The sequence below is a fragment of the Budorcas taxicolor genome, chromosome 9, assembly GCF_023091745.1.
Source record: "Budorcas taxicolor isolate Tak-1 chromosome 9, Takin1.1, whole genome shotgun sequence".
NCBI lineage: Eukaryota > Metazoa > Chordata > Mammalia > Artiodactyla > Bovidae > Budorcas > Budorcas taxicolor.
The window spans coordinates 21,475,380-21,491,913 of record NC_068918.1 but is presented as its reverse complement, the minus strand read 5'-3'; the positions used below and the strand labels follow the sequence as shown (position 1 = coordinate 21,491,913).

Below are 16,534 nucleotides of genomic sequence, written 5' to 3'. Positions count from 1 at the left end.
GAAGCCTATGCACTGCAACTAGAGAATAGCTCCTGGTCACGGCAACTAGTCTTTGTGCAGGGCAGCAAAGACCCAGCACAGCCAAAAACAAACAAATAAAAATTTTTACAAATTAGTATAAATAATGATTTAAAGAATTCTCCAATGCCGAAATCTAATTAAACGGTACTCCCACACATTTTGAAGTTATATTTTAAATGGAAACAGACTTCACTGGCCATTTGAAAAGTTCTACTGAATTTCCAATTTTAGTATTTGGTAATTTTCCAAGTTTTCTGAAAGCACTATAACATGTCACATTTCCTAACTCCAAATGTAAATACAGGTTGAAATATAATAAATATTGTTATTTTTTTCTTATAAAAAATACAAGTATATATGATCTCTAAAGTTTCCCCTAGATGCACTTTTGTTTTTTTTTGCCACAGTATCTATACATTTCTCATTTTAAAACTATTTCAGCAAATGTGAAAAACAGATGCGCTTAAGTCAATCATACTTACATGTTCTGGGATTCCTGGCTAACCAAAGAAATAGAATCAGAACCCTCTACTGGAGTAGGAATTCTTTCTGATAGCAGACTTGTCTAAAATATAGGAAATATACATTTTTCTTACTTATAGCATTACTCATAAGCTGTCATGCTACATCTTTATATTTGACTCTTACTGTAATTAAAGATTAAATTACTTGCAAATCTTAAATTATTTGATTCTTAAATATCATGCAAAGTTAATTCATAAATAAGGCACACAGATAATGTAGGGGGAAGATACCGATACATACTATATTTGAATATTGCTCCATTATGATCTCCAGTGTCCATATAAAAACCCAGCTATCTGTAAAAATTGCTCAGAAATAACTTCCAAAGAGTAAATCTATATAGAGACAGTCTATTTTAAGTCCCTTTTACCTGAAGAAATGAAAGCAAGGCAAAGGCTAACAGAGTTTTACCAAGATAATGCACTAGTCATAGCAAACAATGCTTCCAACCACACAAGAGAGGACTCTACACATGAACGTTACCAGAGTCAATACCGAAATTAGACTGATTGATTATATCCTTTGCAGCTGAAGATGGAAAAGCTCTATACAGACAGCAAAAACAAGACCAGGAGCTTACTGTGGCTTAGATCACGAACTCCTTATTGCCAAACCCAGACTTAAATTGAAGAAAGTAGGGAAAACCACTAGACCATTCAGGTATGACCTAAATTAAATCCCTTATGATTATACCATAGAATTGCCAAACAGACTTAAGGGATTAGATCTGACAGAGTGCCTGAAGAACTATGGAATAAGGTTCGTTAACACAGTACAGGAGGCAGTGGTCAAAACCATATCCAAGAAAAAGAAGTGCAAAAAAAAAAAAAGGCAAATGGTTGTCTGAAGAGGCCTTACAAACAGCTGAGAAAAGAAGAGTGAAAGGCAAAGGAGAAAAGCAAAGATTTATCCATCTGAATGCAGAGTTACAAAGAGGAGCAAGGAGAAATAAGAACGCCTTCCCAAGTGATCAGCTCAAAGAAATAGAGGGAAAAATAGAATGGGAAAGACTAGAGATCTCTTCAAGAAAAGTAGAGATACCAAGGGAACATTTCATGCAAAGATGGGCACAATAAAGGTCAGAAATGGTATAGACATGAGAGAAGCAGAAGATATTAAGAGGTTGCAAGAATACACAGAAGAACTATATAAAAAAGATCTTCATGACCCACATAACCACAGTGATGTGAGCACTCATCTAGAGCCAGACATCCTGGTGTCCAAAGTCAAGTGGGCCTTAGGAAGCATCACTACGAACAAAGCTACTGGGGGTAATGGAATTTCAGCTGAGCTATTTCAAATCTTAAAAGATGATGCTGTGAAGTGCTGCACTCAATATGCCAGCAAATTTGGAAAACTCAGCAGTGGCCACAGGACTGGAAAAGGTCAGTTTTCATTTCAATCCCAAAGAAAGGCAATGCCAAAGAATGCTCAAACTACTGCACAGCGCACTCGTCTCATACTCTAGCAAGTAATGCTCAAAATTCTCCAAGCGAGGATTCAACAATATGTGAACCATGAACTTCCAGATGTTCAAGCTGGATTTAGAAAAGGCAGAGGAACCAGAGATCAAATTGCCAATGTCTGTTGGATGAAAGAAAAAGCATGAGAGTTCCAGAATAACATCTACTTCTGCTTCACTGACTACACTAAAGCCTTTAACTGTGTGGATCACGGCAAACTGTGGAAAATTCTTCGAGAGATGGGAATACCCGACCACCTTATCTGCCTCCTGCAAAACCTGTATACAGGTCAAGAAGCAACAGTTAGAACTGGACATGGAACAATGGACTGTTTCCAAATTTGGAAAGGTTAAGGCTGTATCCTGTCACCCTGCTTATTTAACTTCTATGCAAAATACATCATGAGAAATGCCAGGCTGGATGAAGCACAAGCTGGACTGAAGATTGCTGGGAGAAATATCAATAACGTCAAATATGCAGATGACACTACTCTTATGGAAGAAAGTGAAGAGGAACTAAAAAGCCTCTTGATGAAAGTGAAAGAGGACAGTGAAAACAGCTGGCTTAAAACTCAACATTCAAAAAACGAAGATCATGGCATCCAGTCCCGTCACTTCATAACAAACAGATGGGAAACAATGGAAACAGTGACAGACTTTTATTTTGGGAGGCTCCCAAATCAGATGTAGATGGTGACTGCAGCTATGAAATAAAAGACGCTTATTCCTTGGAAGAAAAGCTATGACAAACCTAGACAGCATATTAAAAAGCAGAGACATTACTTTACCAACAAAGGTCCATCTAGTCAAAGTTATGGTTTTTCCAGTAGGCAAGAACGGATGTGAGATTGGACCATAAAGAAAGTTGAGTGCCAAAGAAATTGATGCTGTTGAGCTATGGTGTTGGAGAAGACTCTTGAAAGTCCTTTGGACAGCAAGGGGATCAAACCAGCCAACCTGAAAGGAAATCAATCCTGAATATTCATTGGAAGGACAGATGCTGAAGCTGAAGCTCCAATACTTTGGCCACTTGATACTTCTAATGAGAAGAGATGAATCATTAGAAAAGACACTGATGCTGGGAAAGACTGAAGGCAGGAAGAGAAGGCGATGACAGAGGATGAGATGGTTGGATGATATCACCGACTCAATGGACATTACTTGAACAAACTCCAGGAGATGGTGAAGGACAGGGAAGCCTGGCATGCTACAGTCTATGGGGTCTCAAAGAGTCAGACACAACTGAGCAACTGAACAACAACAACAATAACCAGAAGAAAAGACTGCAGCACCCAGTTAAGTTGTAGAGCTCTATCCTATAGGGACAGGATGTACTGAAGTCATCTTTCGACAAGTTAGAAATCATTATGTCCTTTGGAATACTGTGATGCTAAAGAAGTCCAGTAAAATATTTCAACTGTAGTATAATATTATAACACTGAACATATCTGAAATAAAGATTTTCAGGGAAGAAAAAAGATTGAAAATACTGACCTTCTTCCAAGCCTTTGCTATAGATTCGTGCAAACTATAAGGAATTAACACCTGTAAGCCTTCACATGTACCGTATATTTGACGACACACAGAAGTAAAAGCTCCTTTAACCACAGGAAACATTTCTGATCCAGAAAAAATAGAAATATCTTCATCAAGAAGTTTTTTCGAAAACTGGGCAATTAGATGAGCACCTGTAGGACTAAAAGATGATACCAAAACAATGTACTTCAAGTGACCTAATTTGATTGAATTGCTTTCTCTGCACAGGTATGTCACTAACTTGTCTGTTCGGTAGTAAAGCTCACTTATTTCCATTTGTTTTACTTTTTTTTTAATTCTACTTTTTAACTTTAAGATTTAGTATATAAAACATACTCATGATTCTAAAGTCAAATCTAGGTACAATCAAGGAATAATCCCAGATATCTTTTATCTATGCCTCTTAACCCAAATATTTTTTTCCTTTCCTCTAAACTATTGCTTTTCTTTCCTTTAAAGCTATTACTACTATTTTATCACTTCCTTTTGAAAATAAGACAAATATAATTTTATTTATTCATATTCCCTTCTACTATACAAAGGGTAACATTCTATAAACTTTGTTTTGTTTTTTCACTTTATATATCCTGATGACAACTCTACAGCCATACATAAAAAAATTTCTCATCCCCTTTTCACTACTGCTAAGCATTCCTTTGTATAAATATAATTCAATCTATTAGTCTCTTGTGATTGAATATCTGGGATGTTTCTAATCTTTCCCTAATAAAACTAGAAACTCTAAACCACCGCACAATGAGGATTTAGAAGAAATTCTAACATTTTATGTCTTTTCTGTTTAATTTCAATGGGAGGGAGACACCTAAAAAAAAGAAACCTAGAAATCATAATGATAATAATGGGAGAAAATTAACTACATACAATTAAATGATGTCTATATAAAAGAAAAAAAATAAGGAAGTGATGAACAATAAAAAGAACCTTAGAACTCATGGCAAAGAGTTAGTCTTCCTAATTTTAAAAGAATTATTATATACGGATAATGGATAAGAATATTTCCATATTATATATGGATATATGGATAAGAAAAAGGCTTATTATATATGGATATATGGATAAGAAAAAGGCTTATTATATATGGATATATGGATAAGAAAAAGGCTTTCCAGATATATGGCTGGAAAAAGGCTTCCAGGTTAAATATGTCAGATTGAACACATTACATTCGTATCTACTCCCTTCTGAAATATTAAAATACAATAGTAAACAAAATTTTCTGAAGGCTCTTGTAGCCATCAAGGACAAGGAGAAAAAAAAAAGGGTATGATAAGTAACAAAGTTTAGGAATGTAGGAAAAAATGAGTAATTTAGGATCCAGAAAAATTGAATAATCAAAAATGAAACAATTAGAAACAAGAATTACACTTCTATTAATACTGAATCAAAGTTATAGAAATCCAACCTCAGTGTTTCCATCTATATAACAGAGATAACCATAGAGGCCTCTTCCTTAGTCACTGCGAGGATTAAATGGTTACCACTGCCCCACGAATCTCACCCAAAGACTTTGATCCTATGTGAGTACTGTCAGCAAGACAATATGTTCCCAGATGTAAACATATTAAAACACATGGTGGAAAAAAATAACAACAGATGGCAGGAAAAGTTTGGAACACACACAAAAAAGGAAGATCAGAGGCAAAATAGAAAACAGTAACAAATATGGTAAACATTAATCCAATCATCTCATACTCTAAATGACAAGGATCAATTAAAAGAAAGACTATCAGAGTAGATAAAAAAACAAGATCCAGTTATGTGGTATCTATAGAAGCCTATTAAATATAATGATAAAGACAGATTAAAAGTAAACAGATAAAGACATCATGCTGATGATCATGAGAAAGCTACACTAGCTATATTAATTTCAGACATCACAGCAAGGAAAATTACCCAAAAGGCATATTATGTAATAAAGGGGGTCAATTTTGCAAAAAGATGTAACAATCCTTAATGTGTACCTGACAGTGTCAAAGTGCATGAAGAAAAAATGGACAGAATTGCAAGGAGAAAAAGATGAGTTCACTGATGCAGTCTGAAATTTCAGCACTTTTCTGTCAGTAATTGATAGATCCAGCATGAGGACATAGCTGAACTGAACACCACAAACTACCTACAGCATATAATTGGTACCTACAGAATACTTCCAGCAGCAGAATATACATTTTGCTCAAGCTCACATAGAACATTCACTGAGAGATCACATTCTGGGCCATAAAACACATTTTAACAAATTAAAAATATCAATCATACAAAATATGCTCTCAGAACCATAAATAACTCATAGGTCAAAGAAGTATCCAGAGAAGTCTAAAACTATCCTGAACTGCTGCTGCTGCAGCTAAGTCACTTCAGTTGTGTCCGACTCTGTGTGACCCCATAGATGGCAGCCCACCAGGCTCCCCCGTCCCGGGGATTCTCCAGGCAAGAACACTGGAGTGGGTTGCCATTTCCTTCTCCAGTGCATGAAAGTGAAAAGTGAAAGTGAAGTCGCTCAGTCGTGTCCGACTGTTCGCGATCCCATGGACTGCAGCCTACCAGGCTCCCCCGTCCATGGGATTTTCCAGGCAAGAGTACTGAACTAATGAAAATGAAAACACAACTCATTTGTTGGATGCAGCAAAAGCAGTGTTTAGAGGGGGAAGTTTACAGCACTGAATACATATAATAGAAAGATGATCTAAAATTCAATAATCTATAAACTTTAACCATAGAAAGTGAAATTAAATCCAAAACAAAGCAGAAAATAAAAATTAGAACAGAAATCAATGAAATTAAAACAGGAAATGAGTGGGGAGTGGAAACTAGTCTTTTGAAAGATCAGTAAAAGTGAAAAGACTCTAATGAGGTTAGAGAGGAAAAAAGACACAAATTAATAATATGAGTGGCTATCTCTACTAATTCCATTGATTTTAAACAGGTAATAAAGGAATACTGTGAAAAAACAAATATATCAATAAAAAGTCTATGCCCACACATTAGAAAACTTAGATAAGTGGACCGGTTCCTTGAAAGACACAACCTGCCAAAACACAAACAATCTGAATAAACCTACCTATTAACGAAATAGAATAAATAATAAACTTCCTAAATAGAAAACTCTTTGCCCAAATACGTACACTGGTGAACTCTATCAAACATTCAAGAAATTATGCCAAATCTCTTTCAAAAGCTAGAAGTAGAATATTTCCTAAATTATGAGACTAGTGTTACAGTAAGGCCAGACAAGAATCATGAAAACCACAGACTGGTCTCTCTCATAAACGCAGACAAAAATCCTTAAATATTAGTAAATCAAATCTAACAATGTATAAAAAGAAATATTCTAGGTATGCAAGGTGGTTCAATATTTTAAAAAATCAATTAATGCAATCTACCACATCAATAGAGTAAAAGGACACTCACTGTGGTGTTATCTGTGGAGGCAAACTCATAGACACTACCTAATATCCAATAATGTAGAGAAATTTGAATAAATGATGGTAAGATCATACAAAAATGTATTGTAGAGCTATTAAAAATGTTTCATTCTATATTCACCTAGGTAGGAAGAGGTTATGGTTACACACAAAAAACCCACAAGTAATGTATATACCATTTTTGAAAACAAAGAATTCTATGACTATGAACATATATATTTGATGCATCATTACAGGTACAGAGAAAGTCTAGAAGCATAAACATACTGTTATCACTGGCTGACCCAGGTGATAGAACTGAATAAGGGTTAGAGAAGGAAGATGGGGAAGTAGTTAGCTTTCCTTTGTATGGTCTAACTTAAAGTCAGTCATTTGTGGCTTTAGAAGTTCCAAGAGTATAGTCCAAGAGAGCAAAAAAGATCCTATGTAGAGTGAACCATTCTATTTTTCTTTTGAAGTTACAGACATCAAGACCTACTCTGCCTGTAGAATTCATAATCCTGGTTATTCCTTCAAATTTCTGATGATCTAATATGTTAGTAATTGATCAAGAAACCTAACTAGATAACTATCTAGAATAGCTATCCCAATTTTCATTAATATATGACAAGATTTTTGGAAACTTTAAATCATATTTGAGAAAACACACTAAAAAATTCTGCAAATTATTCAAAACAGAAACATACCTTTTTTCTTCAGAAGAGTTCATATTTTCTCCATAAAGTAGTAGGGTAAGTCCTTCTTCCACAGATGCAATTCTTGCCAAAATATGAGCTATATGAATTAAAGCTGTTTCAGAGCAGTTTGGAGCAGCCTGTATGTTAAAGATATCATATAATTTTATGACATGCTAACATATCACAGACTAACATTCAAGGATGGTACTGTAATCTAATAAAGTTATATTATCACAACAAAAAAGAAAGTAATGATTGTTAGGCTGTGAAATATGTCTGAACTAAATGCATCATTAGATTATATTCTCGTACTAGCACAGTTGATGGAAAGGAAATGGCAACCCACTCCAGAGTTCTTGCCTGGAGAATCCAGGGACGGGGGAGCCTGGTGGGCTGCAGTCTATGGGGTCACACAGAGTTGGATACGACTGAAGTGACTTAGCAGCAGCAGCACAGTTGATAAGGCAAAAACATACATACTTTTTACCCAAAGCTATTACTGTTTATTAAGACAGCTGAAACAACTGCTGCTATTACAATTTTATATGTATATAATTCTAGATGACAAATGCAGTAGCTCTTCTTCTTTGCCCTTTACTTCTCACTCACTGGGCTATATTGGATCTAATTTCATCATACATGCTATTTAACATATTACTATCTTTTCTAAGGGACACCATCTTTTCCTATAACTGATTGGGTCATGAGTTATAGGTGTGACTGCTGCTACTACTGCTACTAAGTCGCTTCAGTCATGTCCGACTCTGTGCGACCCCATAGACGGCAGCCCACCAGGTTCCTCTGTCCCTGGGATTTTCCAGGCAAGAATACTGGAGTGGGTTGCCACTTCCTTCTCCAATGCATGAAAGTGAAAAGTGAAAGTGAAATCACTCAGTTGTGCCTGACTCTTTGCGACCCCATGGACTGCAGCCTACCAGGCTCCTCCATCCATGAGATTCTCCAGGCAAGAGTTGCTGGAGTGGGTTGCCACTGCCTTCTCCATAGGTGTGACTAAGGACTATCAATTCATGAGTTGGCCAATAGCTAATGATGTCAACTAATGAGAAAACATAAGTGGAACTGATCATATTTTCCCATTCTTTACTGTCAAAAGTAGTAAAACTAGTTTTACCAGTATATAGCAAATTAGTACATAGGAAATACTAAAAACTAGAGAGTGCTGTCAATGCTAGAGACTATCTGGAAGTCTAAGTCTACTAAAGTTTCTGTTCTTTCTGGGACCTACTTATGACCTGTACCTACATGGATGCAATGCACCTATTCTCTATGATAATTTTGAATATATCTATACAGTGACTGCAGCTATGAAATTAAAAGACGCTTGCTCCTTCAAAGGAAAGCTATGACAAACCTAGACAGTGTATTAATAAGCAGAGACATCACTTTGCCAACAAAGGTCCATATAGTCAAAGCTATGATTTTCCAGTAGTCATGTACAGATGAGAGAGTTGGATCACAGGCTGAGTTCCACAGAATTGATGCATTTGAACTGTAGTTCTAGAGAAGACTCTTGAGAGTCCCTTGGACAGTAAAGGAGATCAAACCAGTTAATCCTAAAGGAAATCAACCCTGAATATTCATTTGAAGGACTGATCTGAAGCTGAAGCTCCAACACTTTGGCCACCTGATTGTGAAGAGCCTACTCACTGGAAAAGACACTGATGCTGGGAAAAAACTGAAGGCAAAAGAAGAAAGGGGTGGCAGAGAATGAGATGGTTGGATGGCATCACTGACTCAGTGGACATGAATTTGAGTAAACTCTGGGACAGAGCGGAGGACAGAGGAGCCTGGCATGCTGTAGCCATGGAGTTGCAAAGAGTCAGGCATGACTTAGTGAGTGAACGAAAAACACACTGCAACCAATACATTCTAATAAATTCAGTGGGTTAGTTCAACTAATGAGGGGTCAGGTATATTCACCTGAAGAATTCTTAACTAGATGATCTAATGTTTAATTTGTTACTTTCACACTAAATATCTTTCTTAAAAGAACTTCTCTACTTTCCTTCATTCATACACACATTTTTAAATTTTCCTTTTCCTCATTTTCAATATTTTATTTGTTTAATATTCTGTCTTTCCTATTAGAGCAGGTTCCTTAAAAAGCAATGACCATGTCTTAGTCACTTCTATAGTTCAACTACCCAGCACAGAGCCAGTGATGCAGCAGGGGTTCCATGGGTAGTGTTCAATGTCTTACGTGAGATAATGAATGTCTATTATGTGCCAGACAGTTGTTTTTTACTCTCAAGAATCATTGCAACTTAGGTATAATTACAGAAGTACAAAATGTGAGAATATAGACAAACACCTAAATCTGTCAGGGAGAATTGAGAGAAAATTTCAAGATACAATAAACTATGGTCTGAAGAACAAACAGACCAAGTTAGAGACTTTCCAGGACAAGGAAAAAGTGTTTGAAGATAGGGAAATACTATAACCTGACTTAGAAATTGCAAATGATCTCTTATAACCGGAATATACAGGAAAGAAACAGGTACAATGTAAGAAAATGGAAAACTCAATATAAATATCTAGTTGAAAAGTCTGAAGTTGATCCAGCAAGCAACAAGTAGCCTTAGTGGCAAAATAGGAATAGGCTGGAAAGTGGAAAAACTGAACAAGAAAAAATGTGTATATTCCAAGCAAGAAATTATCAGGGCTTAAACAAAAGTAATAACTACACTCGTGGCTCAGCAGTAAAAGAATCTGCCTGCAATACAGGAGATTCTGGAGATGCATGTTTGATCTCTGGGTTAGGAAAATCCCACAGAGGAGGAAATGGCAACCCATTCCCGTAATCTCACTGGGAAAATCCTATGGACAGGAGTCTGGCCAGTGGGCAACAGTCCCTGGGTTCACAAAAGAGTCGGAATTGACTGAGCATGCATGCGCACACACAAACAAAAGCAAAAACAGTGGGGATTAAGAGAAATACCTGGATTTTAGACATATGCGGGGGCGGGGGGGGCGGAATCTATAGGTCTTAAATACAAATTGAATGTAGAGAATGAAGGAGTTCCCATTTACAGAACAGAGCAAGGGCAGGAAAAAAAATACTGTTTTGAAAATGCTGTTTGGCTCATAGAATAAATAACAAAAAAAGGTGTTCAGTAGGTACCTGAAGTTAGTAGGCAGCTAAAGAAGTCTGGAGCTGAAGAGATCTAATCATCCAGGGAAAGTATACTAAGAGAAAGAAAAGTGAACTAGGTCCTGAATCACTGAGACAGCAGGGACCTGGAAGGGAAACCACAGAGGTAACAAAGAATATTTAGAAAGGGACAGAAAAAACAGAAAGATTGTAGGAAAGCTAAGGAAACATATTTCAGAAGTGATCTACTGTGTTAATGATCAAATCTGAAAAGTTACATGTTTTAAAATTGTACAGGCAACTGCAATCAAAGCTCCATCAGTGATATGATGAAGGCAAGATTATAATACAATGAGGTGAGAAACAATAGAAAGAGAAGGAGCCAAGACAAGAATGGTAACCTGCCATAATTAAAAGCTTATTGTTAAAAAGATCAGATATAAGGTGGTAGTTAAAACTGTGCACTGGGTAATCAAGAGTTTCCCCCGTCCCAACACATTTACAGGTAAAAGAAAGATGCCAATAAAACAGAAAGTTAAAGATAGATGAAAGCTAAGAAGCAATATGGGAAATAGATGGGGAAACAATGGAAACAGTGGCAGACTTTATTTTGGGGGGCTCCAAAATCACTGCAGATGGTGACTGCAGCCATGAAATTAAAAGACGCTTACTCCTTGGAAGGAAAGTTATAACCAAACTAGACAGCATATTCAAAAGCAGAGACATTACTTTGCCAACAGAGGTCCGTTTAGTCAAGGCTATGGTTTTTCCAGTAGTCATGTATGGATGTGAAAGTTGGACTGTGAAGAAAGCTGAGGACCGAAGAATTGATGCTTTTGAACTATGGTGTTGGAGAAGACTCCTGAGAGGCCCTTGGACTGCAAGGAGGTCCAACCAGTCCATCTTAAAGGAGATCAGTCCTGGATGTTCATTGGAAGGATTGATGCTAAAGCTGAAACTCCAGTACTTTGGCCACCTCATGTGAAGAGTTGACTCATTGGAAAAGACCCGGATGCTGGGAGGGATTGGGGGCAGGAAGAGAAGGGGATGACAGAGGATGAGATGGCTGGATGGCATCACCGACTCGACGGACATGAGTTTGAGTGAACTCCGGGACTTGGTGATGGACAGGGAGGCCTGGCGTGCTGCGATTCATGGGGTCGCAAACAGTCGGACATGACTGAGAGACTAAACTGAACTGAACTGAAGAAGCAATAGCTATGGTTCAAGATCCAGGAGTACGTTTCTTAACTCTGGTATATGGTTTACATTTCGAAATTTATGTTATGGCATTCTATAATACTGAGTTGTATATTATGATCTACTTATTTCTTCTCTGGTCATCCTGTTTTCCTGAGGCTGACTAAGATCAAAATGTTTTCATTGTAACCACTTACTTTCCCAGAATTCCACACTTTGTACCACAGTCACATAAATGTTTAATGCTTTCTGAATGAGCAATAAATGATGAATATGTGAGTGGGTGAACAGCTGCCCATCCCACTGAGAGGTGGGTAAAGGGAGAAGAAATCAATAAAAACACTACAAAACACAGACAAGGAAAATCAAAAACCTTTAGTCTATTGCTAAGGCTTTCAGTAATTTCCCAGAAATTTAGTCACAGGAGTGGAGAGATATATTACACAGACTGCACTAGTGGTAATGGTATCAACTCTTCTACCTATTAAATGTCTGACACTAAGCAGTTTCTTTCAGCCTCGGATGTGATGGATACAGTATATAATGTAACGTAATATACTGCACAAACTGCAGAGACATACATATGTTCAAAACTGGGATGCTTATATGTTCTTCATATTTAAAAAAAGCTGACTCCAGGAAAATATTTCCAAAGGCTATACAGTTGTCATTAAAACAAACAACAAAGTACTCATAAGACTTAAAAGATTTATAAAACAAATATCTTAATAGAAAACTTCAGTCCTTGCCTGACCAGAAAAAAAGATTAAGATGTTATATGGACTTTTCTCTGACACAGTCTTAACTAAAATCAACTAACTATATGAAGTAAGATTTAAAATACATTTATATGGAAAATAGTATAATACTTCAAATGATGAAATTTAGAAGTCCCATTGAATATTCACTAATACCCAATTAAGAGACTCTTTAATACCAACCTTAGTTCCTTTCATTAAGTTATGAACAGGCTGAAGAAGAGCCTCAATCACAGTGTTGTTATATAAGCATTCAATTGCACATTCTTTCTGATCACAGAGTATACACAGAACTTCAGTTGCCATACTTGCAGGAGAATAATCCTCTGATGAACAAGAAGTATTTTTTGAAAATTTAATAAGACATTACTTACATCTTTTGTTCTGTGTTAGCTATTGCTGTTTCAAAAAGCTCATCAAGGTTAATTAAAGAGTTTAAAAATCATACAATTCAATGCTCAGAGGATGATTTATTACCAAATTATGACCTGAAACTTGAGAATATTTGCTTAATGTATCTTCAAGTTAATGAAACTAAATGACATTATAAACACCAAAAGACATCATTAGATCATTTGCTGTTTGACATTAAAGCTCTGCTTGATAGTGAGGATGTGGCTTGAAGCAAATTCACAACTACTCCCCTCCTGGCAAACACCTTTCTTATTGCATTCACTTTTCTTCTTTTTCTTAAAAAAAGAAGAAAGTATATTCAGGTGGCAAGCCTGGGAGAAAACTAGAATCATTAAAAAAGACAAAACACAGCCAAAAAGAAAGCAGAGGAGAAACTGTAATGGAAACTAGCATATTTCTTGTATTAGCATAAAACCAATGAAATATAATTGGTTTTTATATATATTTATATATTTACATTTATATATATTTATATATACTTATAAATATATATTTATATATACTTATAAATATATATTTATATATATATAAATTTTTTAAGACTTTTAAAAATATATATATTCAGGAAGACACAGATATAAATAAATATAATATAGAGAACAGTCCCAAAATTAATGTGGTATTTTTAGTTTCATAAATTAACATTTGCAGATATTTGCCTCCTAATATACTAAACAAAATAGCGTTTTACATGAAGAAATTAAGGAACCAAAAGTTAGTAATGTAAGGTTTTCCTAGTAATATACAATATAAAAACACTAAAGTTCTTAATTTATACTCTAATATTCCATACTCCATAAATTCACTAAGCAAATACTTGACAGGACCAATTTAATTTATTATGAATAATGTTATCTTAATGAAATCTCTTTACCAAATGAGGTCTGTCAAAACATCCAGAAAATAGAATATTTTTCCATGGTTTCTATTTCTCTATTTATAATAGAAGCAGATTACCTAAATGACCAGGTGATGTCATCTTTGGACAGGTTGGTGAACGATAGATAAGTTGGGTAAACAGAACCAGAAGATCTGTAAGGGATACTGAATCTTCAAAAAGGAAGAAAAAGAAAGTCATTTTCTAGCATATGTTTACAAGTTAGAAAATTTTAAACTAATCATCCATCCTCCCAATCTGAGTTTTCATAGAGACTATGGGACAATTAAGAAAAAAGGGTCTATAATACAAGATTATATCCAGAAGAATAAATTAGACCTAGTTGCCTAAAAATCACAGCTAGTTTTTAGTGGAATCAGAACAAGGACTTCTCGTTCTGAATCCAGACTTGAATCATCCAATATATCTAGGATTTTAAAAGGCAGAGAAAAAAAATAAGGAAAACATTAAAGACAGGGGAAATAGAATTATACAAAGGAAGAAGTACATACTGGGAGAAAAAAAAATAATAACAATACTTTACACAAGCCTGTCAACAAACTGAAAGGTATCTTGCTCAGTATCCTAGGAGAGACCAAGCCAAATCTCTAAACTAAAAAATCATAGCACAAATTTTATCATACCTGAACATATTCGTATCTCCTAATTGCACTTACCTTTTCTAGTCTTTAACTTTATAGGAAATAGCTTTCGGCCTTGTGTATAGATCAGTAATCTTCCCAAAAGGCTCAGTGAGTGAATGAAATAAATGTATTGTAATTCTTGTCCTGAGTAGTAGAAAGTTTTCTGCTTAATCCCTTAAAAGAAAAACAATTACATTTGTTTCAATGCTATTATATTTCATTGTACCTGTTCTTATTTCTCTCTGAACATTAAACAAGGTTGCAGTCTATAATGGAGACACTTGGTATAAATTTCTTTAAAAGTCCTTTACTGTCTCCCAAGATACTTTAATACACTTAAATCTAAAGAAAAGCATTCGTTATAAAATTTATCAAATCTCAGAAAAGTATAACAGGCATACAGTGATCATTCTAAAACAAATACCATAAGATTGTTAGTTATCTGTCATTATAAAGAGACTTTGAATTAAGGAAGGAAGGAACTCAATATAAAACATTATTACTGCATAATTCTACCAGTTAAAGGCCAGTAGCACAATCATATTTATAACCATGTTAGTAGATGAAATTAGAATTGCTAAAATAAAGGCATCTTCTAACATATATCATTTATTCACTCATTCATCCATACATTTGAGATCTACTGAGTACCTGTTTATATAAGACCTTGAACTATTTGCTGGTATCAAAAACGAAGAAGAGTGAAACCAGGCTTCCAATGGCAAACAGCCTGATATGAACGGAGGACGGGGAAGATAAGTAGGAGAAATAAATGGCTAGAGGATAGCAGCAACGTATCAGGACTTAGCTTCAGAAAGAGTATGGGCTTTATTATAGAAGCAACTGGAATGACACTAAAGGGTTTCAGCAGAAAAGTAATCAAATATGCTTGTGGAAAACTGACTGATGGCAATATGGAAAGGTGAATAGAAGAAGGTCAAGGCTTAAAGTAACACTCATTAGGAAAATCATGAACAAAAGCATCCATTAGAAAAAAGAATGGAGAAGATGAGACAAAAAATAAATGTTCAAGGAAATAAAATCAATGTGCCTTAGCTAGAATTACATGTAGATGATGAAAAGATTAAAAAAAAATTCTCAAGTTTCTGAGTACACAGTAAATTCTTATTCTATTTATTTCTGAAGAAAAAAATGTTTAGAAAGATAATAATGATTTCAGTCCTTGATATTTTAATATTGACGTTCCCAAGGATCTTCCAAATAGAATACTAAGTATGAGTACATTGCTCTGGGACTCAGGAAAGGAATACAGACTTAAACATTTCAGGGTGATCATTTATATATAAAAATATGTAATACTTGAAACCATGAGAGTGAATGGGCTCCCTCAAGAGACAGCAGGTAGACAAAGCTGAAAAAAAAAGCAAAGAGCAAAACTTTTTTAAGTACAGACATAAAAAGAGCCTTTCAAATGACCAAGAAAAATGTTAGATGAGAATGAAGAACTCTAAGAAATAATGGTACCAGGAAGATGAGGGAAAGAGTCAAGAGAGGCAAATGCTGCAAAATGAGGGCAAGAAAGAAGAGAAAGTTAATGGGAAGACCATGGAGCAGCAGAAATAAGTCTCATTGCCGTGGCTGAGAAGTGAATAGGAGATAAAGAAATGGGGCCTGGGTATATATTCAATAGTTAGAAGGCCTTTTCTCTTAAGGAAAGCAAAGAGAAGTAAGGTACATATGAAATTGCTCAGTTTTTTATATGAAAAATATGAGCAGGTTTAGAGAATGCAAGGAAAGGTACCAATAGAAAGGAAGACAACAACAAATGAAACAATGGTTCTTAAACAAAACAAAACCCCAGATAGGAACAGAATCAAGAGCAGACAAGCAGTTCAATCTGGAACAGA

General features: G+C 35.4%; 1 protein-coding gene across 1 annotated transcript in view; it reads right to left on the bottom strand.

Annotated features, from left to right (window-relative positions):
* Positions 1-16,534, bottom strand: part of TBC1D32 (TBC1 domain family member 32) — a 194,732-nt gene that overhangs the window by 132,983 nt on the left and 45,215 nt on the right. Inside the window, exons 12-17 of the mRNA XM_052645875.1 lie at positions 14,700-14,840; positions 14,103-14,195; positions 12,915-13,057; positions 7,671-7,798; positions 3,503-3,704; positions 504-586 (exon numbers count right to left, since the gene is read on the bottom strand). Coding sequence (XP_052501835.1) covers positions 504-586; positions 3,503-3,704; positions 7,671-7,798; positions 12,915-13,057; positions 14,103-14,195; positions 14,700-14,840 — 790 coding nt within the window. The remainder of the gene's footprint in view (positions 1-503; positions 587-3,502; positions 3,705-7,670; positions 7,799-12,914; positions 13,058-14,102; positions 14,196-14,699; positions 14,841-16,534) is intronic.